This window comes from Haemaphysalis longicornis, unplaced genomic scaffold (genome assembly GCF_048455015.1).
Source record: "Haemaphysalis longicornis isolate Haplotype H1 unplaced genomic scaffold, Haemaphysalis longicornis Haplotype H1 scaffold_6, whole genome shotgun sequence".
In the NCBI taxonomy this organism is placed as follows: Eukaryota; Metazoa; Arthropoda; class Arachnida; order Ixodida; family Ixodidae; genus Haemaphysalis; species Haemaphysalis longicornis.
Genome location: NW_027526407.1, coordinates 162,896,368 through 162,910,013, shown reverse-complemented (window position 1 = coordinate 162,910,013; position 13,646 = coordinate 162,896,368). Strand labels below are relative to the sequence as shown.

General features: G+C 47.4%; 1 protein-coding gene across 1 annotated transcript in view; it reads left to right on the top strand.

Annotated features, from left to right (window-relative positions):
- Positions 1-13,646, top strand: part of LOC144141239 (cytochrome P450 2H2-like) — a 63,614-nt gene that overhangs the window by 9,784 nt on the left and 40,184 nt on the right. Inside the window, exon 2 of the mRNA XM_077672797.1 lies at positions 3,584-3,792. Within this exon, the coding sequence (XP_077528923.1) occupies positions 3,584-3,792 (209 nt within the window). The remainder of the gene's footprint in view (positions 1-3,583; positions 3,793-13,646) is intronic.

Below are 13,646 nucleotides of genomic sequence, written 5' to 3'. Positions count from 1 at the left end.
GTTATTTGTGAGATATGCTTGATGAGGATCCCAGATTGCAGAGGCATCTTCTATTTTTGGACGAATAAGGGTGACGTATGCAAGTCTCTTAAAGACGATAGTCTTTCTTGGGCTACTTAAACCCAGAAATTTTGGTCTGTCTGTATGTCTGTATGTCTGTCTGTCTGTCTGTCCGTCTGTCTGTCTGTGACTCGATTCAGCCACCCGGCCAAAGCAAAACAATGCCTGCGCAATAGTCTCATATAGTCACAGCTAAATCTACCCGTCTTGGTCCGGTGTAATGTTCATACTTGTCAACATTGTTGAAGAAGAACAAAACATTACGCAATTATGAGACAACAAATCAATACAGAAGTGATATTTGCAGTGTTTCTTTATAAAAATTCAAACATGCTTGACTTTTGCGAAATTAAATACTTCAGCAACTGCAGAAAAAGAATTCACTCCGCCGTCGCCTGCTGTCGCCCGCGCCACTATAGCTTCTGGCGCCATTTTAAGAAATCCACCGCTAACAATTACGCAAGGTTCCACTAGATAGTTTCCACGTTCTGCTTGCAACGCACGTGGAGTAGGGAAACGCGGTTCTATAAACGTTGAAGTAGGGTGCCTCGATTAACGCGCGTCTTCGCCGTACGGCAGCGTTCGCATCGAGACACCCGGTTTGGAGCAGTTGAACGCGCAAAATTTAAAATGATTTAAGCAAACATTTGGCGTCTTTACCTTATGAGAAGCGCGACGCAAGAGGAACAACATGAGAGCTGAGCGGTAAAGCGAAGGGAGGCATTTACTTCGCAAAACCGATAAAGACTATAGTCTTTCGACGTCATTTGCAACGAAAGGAGCAGATACGCGGCCAATTTTTTATATGAGATGAGGTTTGTTTCAGATTACGCCTGAGTAGTCCTAAAGAGCGGTTTGCTGAGGCAACGATGACGTTAATATGGTGCTGCCATGTTAAATCATTTCTGAAGTGAAGTCCAAGATATTTGTACGTGTTCGTTACCTCTATTGCATTATGAAGTTGCAAAATGGAGGGTTCCACCTGAAAACGACACTTGCTTTGGTTTAGATAAATTAAGGGGCATCATACATCTTAAGCATGAAGCGTTAATAGTATCAAGGTGAGATTAGAGACTGCAACGGTCGGTATCAGAAGAAATGGTACGGTAAGTTACAAGGTCATCGGCAAATAGGCGAACACGGGATGATACACAAGAGGGAAGGTCGTTAATGTAGACTAGAAAAAGTAATGGGCCTAAAACGCTACCTTGAGGGACCCCTGATGTTACTTCAGCGAAAGCAGATGCGTGATTGTTAACAAATTTAAACTGATGTCTCGAAGTAAGAAAATTTTTAATCCAAGCTAGAAGGCCAAGATGTAGCTTACATTTAGATAGCTTTAGGAGTAGTGTATGGTGAGGAACGCGATCGAAGGCTTTAGAGAAATCAAGGAAGACTGCATCAACTTGCAACCCGGAGTCTACTGAAGTATATAAATCGTTAGTAAACCGGCCAATTGGGTCTCACACGAGCAACCATTACGGAAATCGTGTTGGAATTTAACAATGGCGTTATGATCTTCTAAGTACCTAATAACTTGATAATGTATGATATTCTCAATATTTTAGAAATGATGCTAGTCAGAGAGATGGGTTGGTATTTTAGTGGTGAAGAACGATCACCGGATTTGAAGAAGCGCGACATGATTGACATGAGCGCGACCGCAGTCAGCCACACAAAATTGGTTTTGATTAATTTTTCGTAACTGGATTGTACTTGTGATGCGGCAAGCACAACCGCTAATGCCTTTGAAACAAGGAAGATCTTGCTTGTTAGACCACAGCCAATCTGGGCGACCACAAAATCTTTTAAAGCGGTAGTGTTTATGTGTCTGTGCACAACGGGGAATCCCCAGTTCGATAGCACTTTTAATCGATTATCGGCTTGTTTAAAAGCACCTGCAGTACACTGACGCTCATCCTTGAACAGCTGTAATGCCTCATTCCTTTTTTTGTAGAATGCCCCTTATTCCACAAGACGCAGCGCTGAAGGTCACAAAGATAGCTAAAAAACTGCAAGGTTAAGAAAAATAAATACATTCTAGAAAAATTGTCTTTATAAAATAAATATCTTTTGTTACCTCCTGAAGCAATTGAATTTTGTTACATAGCGCACCGGATTATCAATGCTAGCTTGGCTGGTCTACCTTTCAGGCAAATCCCCAAAACACAAGAACCGGGTATCTCTAAAAGAGGCTGTTGGTAGGTTTAGGGCTCCTGGTATATCTGCGATGCTTCTTTTGGCAACATTTTGCGTTATTATGACCAGTCAACGCATAAGACGAGGCCACGTCAACACCTGTGGCGTGTCCTTCCGCCAGAGCTACCGAGATGGAAACAAAACACGTGCCACTTCCAGCATGAGATAATAAAGCATTTTCGCAAAGTAGAAAAGTATCAATGCTCGGAGAATTAGATTTCTTATTGAAGCCATGTACATAACTGAAAAGCCGTTGCATATAAAGATGTGCTCGGGAAGCGATAGCCCGCGTAAGATGCTAAGGGTTGGAAATCTAAGTGTCTTAACCACTTCACCAAAAATTCCCTGTCACAAAAGCGGTTTAGCAGAAATTGTCAAATAACATCTAAAATTCACATGCAGAATAAGTGAGGAAATTCAGAAATTGGCGACTATGAGAAAACCGACATACTTGGTGTCATTGTCACTGCAATTATTATTTTTTTAAATGGTATTCTTAAATTTTTTGCAGTTCTTCATAGTGTTACGATGCAGGTTAGAGTTGATTAGAAAGATAGAAGACATATAGTTAAGGGTGGAAGGGCCGAAAACAACCAATAAATTATCCAAAGGTTTTACAATAATAGCCCAAAATATCTCTTGTACACTGCCCCTTTTATACACCTGAATTTATGTAGTATTTTAAGGCAATGTCTTTATTGGGCACCGGATAGGGTGCTGTGTTTCACACGAAAACTTGCGCTTTAAGGGGTGGGAGGGGGGGTGTATTTATAAAAAAAAATGCAGTTTCACAAGTTGAAGTTCCTAACTATGTATTACTCTTTTTCAACTAAACCCACTATAACAAGTTGAATTTCATTCCTTTCTATTAGTGTTTTCCTACAAAGAAACGTCCGCTCGTTATGGCTCATTACTAGGCACACGACCACATTTTACACTCAGACACCTGATATTATTGCGAGGTCGGCTTGTAAAAGACTCCCATCCTGTGCCCACTTTATGTACGCAGACAAAAAAAGCGTGTTGCTTGAAAAAACTTACTACTTCGGTTTTCTAAACAAACCCTAATATAAACCCTATAGCGATGTCTTAGAATAGCTATGTGACGACATTAAAAAAAGCAAAGGCATACATTTACCTCGAATAAGACAGATGTTTTCTTAGAAGCAATGAGTGTACCGGCACACATGATCTATTTTTTGGTTGCAACAGCCATTTCTCCTTGAAACAGCAAACAGGAAACAAGAAAGGAGTGCAATGCATAGATATTCTGAATTTGGCGATATGTGTTTATATATGGAAATGTATTATTTCAATTTTGCAGGCACGCCCTCTGGAATGGCGGCTCTTCTTTGTCTCCCTGGCTGTGCTAGTTTTCACCCTATGGAGAAAGAGAACAAGGATTCCTACAGGAAAAAAACTGCCACCAGGACCACCAGGATGGCCAATTATAGGTCACCTGCCCAATCGTGCGAAAATGTTTGACTACAGAAAATGCATCGAGCTTTCCAAAGTGTATGGGCCTGTGTTTAGGTGAGCATTCTTGCGTTTAGTCCACTTTTGGTCAACCAAATTCTTGAAAACAATATCTAACACCAAAACTATATGTCAAGGAAGCAACTCAATGATGACTTTAGAAGGGGTATGTGAGTAAAGATTCATGATTTCTTTTTTCACTACTTATTCTTTAGCGGGCGAGAGGAGTAGTTATCTGTTTTTGACACTTGCACAATGCGACGTACTTGATGTAACAGGTCGAGTGTCAGCTGCAAAAGGAGAAGATAAAGCAGACGTTGTGCTGTTTCGCAGTTTTGTGCCAATACTATATGTTTTCAAAAAAGGAGTCTAGTGTGTAACCTGATGAGGGGAAGGATGGGACTCCCGCGTTCTCCTAACAGAAAGAGGAAAAGGGCCCCTCATTGAGTGAACTGCATAGGCTCGAGCATCCGGTCGAACACCGATGTAAGCGTCCCCGCGAACGCCGGCAGTTGAAAAGGAACAGAGGTTGACCCCGCAGTTAGCAGGCGACGGCGTGGCTAGGAAGCGTCCGCTACAAAGCATCCCCTCCCCCTAGAATGCTGTTACGGGCCGAACGGGAAAAGGTCCGAGTCGCAAAGGAGCACTGGTTATCAATCAAAACGTGTGGGAGAGACCGCATGGAAAGTTGTCTCAGGCTCGTCTTTGTCAACGGCGACGGCTTGTCGCTTGCCCCGTACGTCGATTTTAATGGTCTTGGTATTACGTTCGAAAATCTTGAACGGGCGATCAGACGGCAGGGTGAGGGGGGGCAATGATGATTCGTGTCGCACAAACACGTGTGTAGCTGAGCCCATGTCGGAAAATGTGAAAACTTTCCGGTGGAGGGCGACGCGAGGTGCTGTTGGCCGTATTTCTTCAAACAATGCACGAAGCTTTTCGAGGTGGTCGGAGGGGGCTGGTGTGCAAAGCCTCTGGTCGAATAAGAATTCCCTAGGGAGGTGCACTGTTGAGCGGTACACAATTTCCGCTCTGCTTAAGATGAGGTCTTCCTTCACCGTTGAGGATAGGCCAAGAAAAACGAGCGGGAGCTTTCCGACCCAGTGTAGGCGATCGAGTTCAGATTTGAGTGCAGGTTTTACTGCAGCTTGAAGCCTTTCTCGACAGCCTTCGTGGCCGGGCGGTGACTGGAGGTCCGGTGGGGACGGTATGGTGAGTCACGCTTTTTGGCCGGTTGTTTCATGTTGCGGGGATTGGTGAGAGATAAAAATGCGGCCAGGACCTGGTGGAAGGTATACTGGCTGGAAGGCGCAGATTCCGGATGACCAGATGTTTGAATCCAAAGCACGCTCTGTGAGGTATGTGTTTTTATTCTCGAAGCAGCGGCCATTGCTGCTCACAGCCATGTCGAAGTGGCTCAACAAATCTGCTCTCAGTATGGCGGGATTAACGGCCGTCACCATGAAGACCTGGCGAAACAGGCGCCCGAGTTCCACGTGTAAGTTCAGAGAGCTGAAGCCGTACGTAGCAAGGACAGTGTTGCTCACAGCCTGCCGCGACGATACGTTCTTGCTACGTCGTCCGTTCTCGAGGGTTGCCCGGACGATAGAGATTTAGGCTCCTGTGGCTACGAGCGCGCCTGTTGCCTACGCGGTTGACTGCGAAGTAAATGTGGCTGGGTGTAGTTCTGAAGTCGTAAGACGCCGTTAAACACTGACCTGAGCGCTTCCCGGAAATGCGTAAGGCTGAGCGCAGCGGGTAGCATTCTTGCTGAAACGAGGGTGGTACCAGCAAACTCTCTTCTGTCTATCTTGTGACTGGCTTCACTGCGAAGAGCTTGGTTCTCTTGAAGGGTATTTGTTACCTCGGTTCTCGCTGTGTTGGGGAGTGCCAGGCGCCGAAGCTGCTGCATGGTCTCAGTGAAACGTTGCAATGTCCCCTCAATGCGTGAAAGTCTATCTGGTTGTTCGTGTGTTCTGGCAGCAGCAATTGGCAAAAGTTTGGAGAAGAATGTTCTGTGATACGATCACCAAATTGAGCCAGTCTACCAAGGGAGGTCTTACCTGTACTTTCGTGAACACCACGCACCGACTAGGGCCGCCGTTAAAGAAAAGTTCACGAAATAGAGGGAGCTGGCCGTCCTAACGTTCATGCACACCGAGCAGTTGCCGCAGCCGGTATAGCTGTTGGGGCCATCGTTGTTTGCTTAGCTCTTCCCCGTATATGAACTGCAGAAGTCTGCTTTCTTCCGACGCCTCGGGACCATTTAAAACTGTATTTCGGATGGTACCGTATTCAACTTGTGATGTGGATGATGGCATGATGTCGTCGATAGCGTCGGCATTTTCTGGAGGCAGGGCTGCGACATCGTGAAACTACCTTGTCCACTGCGACGTTATGTGCCTGCGATTGAAGCGGGAATAAACTTGGTTGAACCAAAACCTTAGGTTTTTAGGCCACGCATTTTGTAGCTTCAGTTCTGCGGCAAAGACTGCAGGTGAGAAGCAGTAGGGTTATTGTCGGAGCTAATCTCGTCGTGTTCAATAGAGCGTTCACCGGTTCACGATTATTGTCAAATCTCGACATGTCGGCTTCTCAATGAGACAAGGGAACAGACGTTGGGCTTGTTCGCAATTTGAAGGAGGGACATTTTATTTTAAAAAGAGGAGTGGGTCGAGTGGGTCTTTCGACGAGAGAAAGAAGGAGGATTCCGGCGTTCTTATAAAATGGAGAGGGAAACGGCCCCGAGGAGAACCCACCGCTGCGGCGCCAGAAGCTGGTCTGACCATATTGTACGTGTGCACGAGAAAGGCGACAGTAGAAAAGGAATTGGGAATGACTGCCCAGTGAGCAGCGACGTCATTGCTAAGAAGCCCCCGCTACAATGCACTGCAGACGCTGTGCTAAGGGCAGTGTTCTACGTCATTCATGCTGAACCTATAAAAAGTCTTGTATCGTATTTAGAACTAAGTTGTGGGAATGAGATGGTTTAGGTATTTGGGTATTTTTTGATAAACAAGTATAAACATCGTGCAGGCATTTTTATTTTATGTACATTTTTACCATAGGACAGCCTGCTCTCTCAAATACTTCTATTTTTATTTCTCTGTCAATCTAAACCGTAACGCCCTTCATTAACTCTCCCAAATTTAGAAAAACCGGCAATGAGGAACCAAAATAATGCTTTAGAGCTGCAGCATTTATGAGAAGTGCCATTTTATATTCAAGAAACCCTAAGTTCTCACTAGAGGAGTACAGGGAATATTTTAGGTAGGGATGTTGAGAAGGGCTTTCGTAATGGCAGTTACTACAAATACGCTCTTCAAATTTATGATAATGACATAAAAGGATACCCTAGTAGTATACTTTCACGGTAATATATTTTAAAAACCTGATATATAAAGATCTCAGGATGTTGTTGCAGCCTTCTTATTACCCAATATTTGTTTATTGTGGGCACGTGCAGGTGTCGCACCACTGCAGTTTTTATTGTTGAACTTGCTGTTTCAGTGGCTCATTTTCTCACTTTTTTTACATTTTCTACACGGGGCTGGGCAGACAGCGCAATTTAGCCATGACATTCCCCTTCACCATCATTAATGGGCATCGGATACATTAGTAGACTAGCGAGTGCTGTTTCCTGCTCACTCAAGGAAAGCTGTGTAAATGGAGTCTCCTTTGATAGAAAACGGGGTTGCAAGTAGGGTTGAAAGAAACGTGGTTGAGAGGTACACAGTCACATATTTAGATTAAGAAGTAGTATTACGTGTAAGATAATAAAAACGTTCCGGTGACTATTAAAAAAAAGAGTAGGGTTGCTATTTTTAAAAATAAAAACATTTTTGTGAGAAACTTTTTTCTAAAAAATTATGGCAATTTTAACCTTCGCACTCCTGAACTAAACGTTGACTGGAGAAACTTCGCGGCACTCAAAAATCTTAAAAACATATTTCACTACAGGTAAACGGTAAGAGATACAGGGCCAATCAATAGAAATAGCACAGATGTTCTGGAACTACACCACTCCAGTTTCTTCAATGAGCTCCTGAACCGCTACAAACAAATTCGCATGCGTTATTATTGTTGTTACTAGGCATATGTGAATAAGCGGTCTATTTAGAGATAAAACAGCTCAATGCCAAGATAAAAAAACCAAGGCATCCCATGCAGCTCGTGCCAGTCTGGTTCTGGCGATCTCTTGCTAGCCACTTCGGCTTGTCGTGCGCACCCACTCATGTGTTACCTACCCTTAGGTAAGTATACAGTGGATTGACCATCAGGTGATCCAGTCCAATGCTATGTGAAGTGTTCAGGGAGTTATGTAGCATGACTCCCGCCGGCGGGGTAAGCACAGTCTTGGGGCACATTCGAAATTAGGCTCAAGAACCAGGTGGGACCGTAGAGAAAAACGGCTTGAGGCGGCCTACGGGGACTAGGCAAGCTACTGGGTCTGCTGATGGTGAGGAGGAAGCAAAGGGAACGATTTCGTAGGTGACCGGAGTGACTATGCGTTAATGCGATGGGGGCCTTTGATGCGAGGCAGAAGTTCTTCGGAGAGTGTTATTTGGTGGCAAGGGGTACTGGCAAGGACTATTGAGCCGAGCGTAAAGTGGGCTGTGGGATGTTGCTGGTCATAGCGGTGCTTCTGAGCTGACTGGGAAGCCGAGAGCTTGGCACGGGAAACCTGGCGGGCAACACCAGCGTTAGCGCAGCATCACGAGCATATTCTGTAGCCAGAGGTGTCGCATCAGGAAGGAGGGTATGCAATAAAAGAGGGGGTTCGCGGCCGTGCAGAAGAAAGAATGGAGAATAGCCGGTGGTGTCATGGCGGGATGACTTATACACGAACGTAACATATGGCAAATTTACTTACCTATCCAGATGATCCACGGAAAGGTACAGTGCGAGCATGTAAATGGTCTTGTTCAATCTTTCAGTCAATCAATGAGTCTGAGGATGGTAGGTGGTGGTTAGCTTCTGCTTTGTGCGACAAGAGCGGAGTAGGTCCTCAACACCGCGAGACAGGAAGTGCCGGCCCCGGTCGGCGAGGAGCCGACAAGGAGCACCATGGTGTAGGCTGACGCTGTGAAGCAAGAAATCAGCAATGTCTGTGGCACAACTGGTGGGAAGGGCACGTGCAATAGCGTAGTGGGTCGCGTAATCGGTCGCGAGAGCAATCCGGCGATTTCCTGAATGGGACAGAAGAAAAGGAACGAGTAGGTCGAGACCCACACGAAAGAAAGGCTCGAAAGGAATCTCTATTGCTTGGAGAGGTCCGGCTGGGCACAAGGAAGGGGGTTTCTGGCGCTGGCACAGGCCACATGCTGTGACGTAGCGGCGGACGGAGCGGTAGAGTCCAGGCAAATAAAAGCGCTTACGCACACGGTCGTAATTGCGAGCGACGCCAAGGTGGCCAGCCGTCAGCTCGCCGTGCAGATGGTGGAGGATGTCAGGCCGGAGGTGCTTAGGAACAACAAGAAGCTCGGTAGGGCCATCTGTGCGATGTTTCCGGTGGAATAATACACCGTCGCGAGCAACAATGCGTTCAACGCAGGGTTACGGTATGGTGCTCAGACGGTCAAGGATATACCGCAATGGTTGGTCGCGGCGCTAGTGGTCGGCGATGTTGACAAAGTAGATATTGCAAGGACGCAAGAATCTATGTCGTAGTCAGCTGTGTCAGGTTGGTCGACTGCTTGACGCGACAATCAGTCAGCGCCGCTGTAGAGACTGCCAGACTTCTAGGCCACGGAGTAGTCATAATCCTGAAGACGCAAAGCCCACCGACCTAGATGGCCTGTAGGGTCTGACAAGGAAGCCTGCCAGCATAGGGCATGGTGGTCAGTTACCGCGGAAAAAATCCCTCCGTACAAATATAGGCGGAAGTTGTTCACGGCCAGGCATGCCTGACCGTGAACAATTTTGTGAACAATTTTGTGAATAACCGTGAACAATTATCGAACGCGAATGCCTACCCAATTGCCTACCCAATTATCGAACGCGAATGGCGTACGCTATCACTCGTTCAAGGCCGGCGAGCTTCGGAACCAGTACAGCACCTATGCCGTGGCCACTCGCGTCTGTGTAGACTTCAGTCGGAGCGCAACCGTCAAATTGCGGCAGGATAGGTGGATTCTTGAGACGGTCGACGAGGGTTGAAAAAGCGGAAGCTTTCTCAGGGGCCAGGGAAAACAGGGTGCCGTGCTTAAGCAAATCCGTGAGTGGCCTGGAAATTGCCGTGAAGGTCTTGACGAAGCGGCGAAAGAAGGAGCAGAGCTCTACAAAGCTGCAAACGTCTTTTACCGATGGAGGAACAGGAAAGACGTTTACTGCGTGGATTTTGTCGCGATCAGGTAGAACTCCGGTAGCGTCGACGAGGTGCCCAAGGATCTATATTTTACGGCAGCCAAAGTGGCATTTCGACAAATTGAGCTGAAGTCTAGCTCTGCGAAAAACTGCAAGGACGTTAGACAGGCGATGTAGTTGGGTCTCAAACGCGGGAGAAAATTCGTTAACGTCGTCCGGATAGCATAAGAATGTTGTCCATTTAAATACAGCGAGAAGCGAGTCCATCATTATTTTGAATGTGGCTGGCGCATTGCAGAGACAAAACAGCATGCCCTTAAATTGGTACAGTCCATCTGGTGTTACAAAAGCGGTCATTTCGCAGTCCATGGCGTCAACTGCAATTTGATAGAATCCGGATTTAAGGTCAGTGGACGAGAAATACGACGCGCCAGGCAGGCAATCGAGGGCGTCGTCACTGCGAGGGAGTGGGTAAATGTCCTTTTTTGTTATTTTGTTCAAATATCTGTAATCGACACCGAATCGCCTGGAGTCGTGTTTCTTATTATACAACACGACTGTGATGCCCACACACTCGAAAATGGGTAAATAACATCTGTTCTCAAAATATTCTCTACTTACTGCTTAATGGCGGTACGTTCGGCGTGAGACACACGATATGGACGTCGGCGAAAACGGGTCGCATCACCGGGGTTAATTCGTTGTGCCACATTAGTCGTCTGGCCCAAAAGACGGTTGTCTATGTCGAAAATGTATCGATAGGACGCTAAAAGATGTCGGAGCTCATGGGCTTGTGCAGGTGGAAGGTCCTACGCTATCATCTTCATGAAATAACCAGTAGTCGGGTAAATGTCCCGTTGACCGTCCCTTTGACTATCAGAGGTGTTCGTAGTCACAGCGGAAAGCTCGCATTCGGCCAAGGGGATGAGTGTATACAGCGACATTCCCCGGGGTAGAATTTGGGTTGAGAAACCGAAGTTAAAAATGGCAGGGCTTTTGTATTTGCCGCGAACGTCACAACTGTATAAGGCAGGGTCACGTTAAGTTTGATGAGTACATCGCTGACAAGTGATACAAGGTAATCACCATGTGGCGCGGGTTGGCGCGACGATAAAGGCACGTAGGTCATGGTCTTCGGTGTTAATCGAGCATAGTCGGTGCACAAAGCCGTGAACTATGCTTGGTCTCAACAAGGGGCATGGTGGACAGCTCAAGACGTAAAACCCCAGCGGCGCAATCAATTAGTCCGCGTGGTCTGTCCGAAAGTCTAGTCCGATTTTAATGTCTTAAGGGCATGTGTCCGGGATGACAGGTCGTGCAATTACGACGCGCGCGGTGCACATTCCGGCTATGGTGGTCGTTCCTCAGTCGGCGACTCGTATGGTACGGCATACAGCAGGCGTCATAACTTTCCGAAGAGTGAGGCGAAGGTTCAAACTCATTACCGAAATATTGGCGCCTGTGTCGACTAACGCGCTAACAGGAACGCTGTCAACGTTTACGTTTCAAATTGTGTTTCGTAATCGTAGTGAACAGAGCATTTCCAGGCCGGGTCAATATTGCAGCATCATTTTCCGTGAGATTCACTGGCTAGTTTTCCGACATAGAGGTTGACAAAGTGGGTAGCGAGGTTTGGCGGCGGAGCCTCGGCGAACGCGACTGGTGACGCTGAGGTGACGACGAGCGGCTACAGCGATTGCGGGGTGTGTTTTTGGCTGTGAAGAGCTGCTGAGGACCGGGAGGAAATCGTCCAGGGTGGTAGTTGGAGTAGCGGGTGTCGAATAACCGTGGGCGGGGAGATGACGACCAGCTCCTGCGGCCGTAACGAGCGACATGGCCAACGCGATGGCAGTTGAAACAGATGGGACGTTCTTCGGCTGTCCTCAATTCGCCAGGGCTGCGTCGTCGGAACCGCGGTGGAATATTGTAGCGCGGCTAGGCATACCTGCGAGTAGAGGGTATGCGGACCCCGTGGAAGGGATCGTAGCATCCTAAGGCACAAACCGAGTGGAGGCCCAAGGAAGCGATGTCGTGTCTAACGACGGCTTGAATGAGGGAAATCGTGGGGGGGGCACGGTCATGCGTGTAAAAAAAAGCAGCGACTGGGGTCATAGCCTCGACCTCCCGGTGCACCTTTTTGGTCAGGCCTTCAATCTTAGCCTGCGTGTTTGGCGTCAGCGGCGTCCGCGGTGGCAGCGTTGCAACTTGATGAGACCAGGTTGCCGCTGTGTGTCGCAGTCGATCAAACTGGTAGGCAATGCGACATTTTGCCTCCTCAAAGCATCGGCATTCCTTAAATATGGCATCAGCGGTAGTGCAATCTGTACACACCAGAAGATGGACGGCGTCATCTGCAATGCATTTGAGTACGTGGCCCACCTTATCCGCTTCCGACATTTACGAATCAACCTTTTAACAGAGGGCCAGATGTACGTGATGTAGGATTCGGAGGACGACTGGGCACGAGATGCGGGCTGTTTCTTTGCGGCGAGATGGCGTTTGACGGGTCGGCGAAATATATCGGGCAAAGTTTCTTTGCACACGTCCCTGCTAGTCAATGTAAGCTCATTTTTCTCAAACAAGGTGTTGGCCGCTTTTTAAGAAGATAAGACAGATTAGCCAGCATGATTGTGTCATCCCACCTGTTATGTGCGCTGGCGCGTTCAAACATGCGGATCCATTCCTGCACGCCGGCACCACACTCACCGGTAAAAAAACCTGGGTCATGGGGCTTGGAAACGATGATGAGTGGCATGGTGGTTGAGGTATCGGGAGAGGAGGCATTGTTCATCGACGGAGGTGCCGCCAACTCCGATGATTCGTGGTAGGCTGTACCTGGCTGCGCTAGTGATAGGCACAGGGAGGACAAACCGCAACCTCCACCAAAACAATGTTACGAGGCAGATGTGAATAACCCAACTATTTAGAGATAATTACAGCTGAATGACGAGAGCACGAAGCCAAGGCATCCAATTCAGCCCGTGCCAGTCTGGTTCTGGTGATCCCTTCCTCTTCACTTCGGCTTGCCGTGCGCACTCACTGATAAAGCAAGTACCGATAGAAAAAGTGTACAATGAATTTGATTGATTGATTGTAGGGTTTAACGCGCCGACACAACGCAGGCGATGAGGCGCGCCGTAGTGGAGGGCTCCGGATTAATTTTGACCACCTGGGGATCTTTATCGTGCGCCGAAATCTCGTACACACGGGCGTTTTTGCTTTTCGCCTCCATCAGAAAAGCGGCCGCCGCGGCCGGGAATCGAACCCGCGACCTCGTGCTCAGCAGCGCAACGCCTTAGCCACTGAGCCACCGCGGCGGGTGTACAATGAATTTACCACCAGTTGATCAAGTGCAATGCTATGTGAAATGTTCCGGGAGGTAGCAACATAAACGTTCTTCGATATCCAGAGTAAACGCCGTATTAGCATTTCCTGTTTTGAACGAACGAAGTGTACGACTTAGCCGGATTAGGTGGCGGCAGAGGTATCTCAAATATTGGGCTTGTTAAGCCAAGCTTGAGGGTACTGTCCAACGTTTCGCTGTCATGTTCTTTTTCATGCGTAAATATTTCATAGCTGGCAATTGCATTCGATGGTCATGGAAG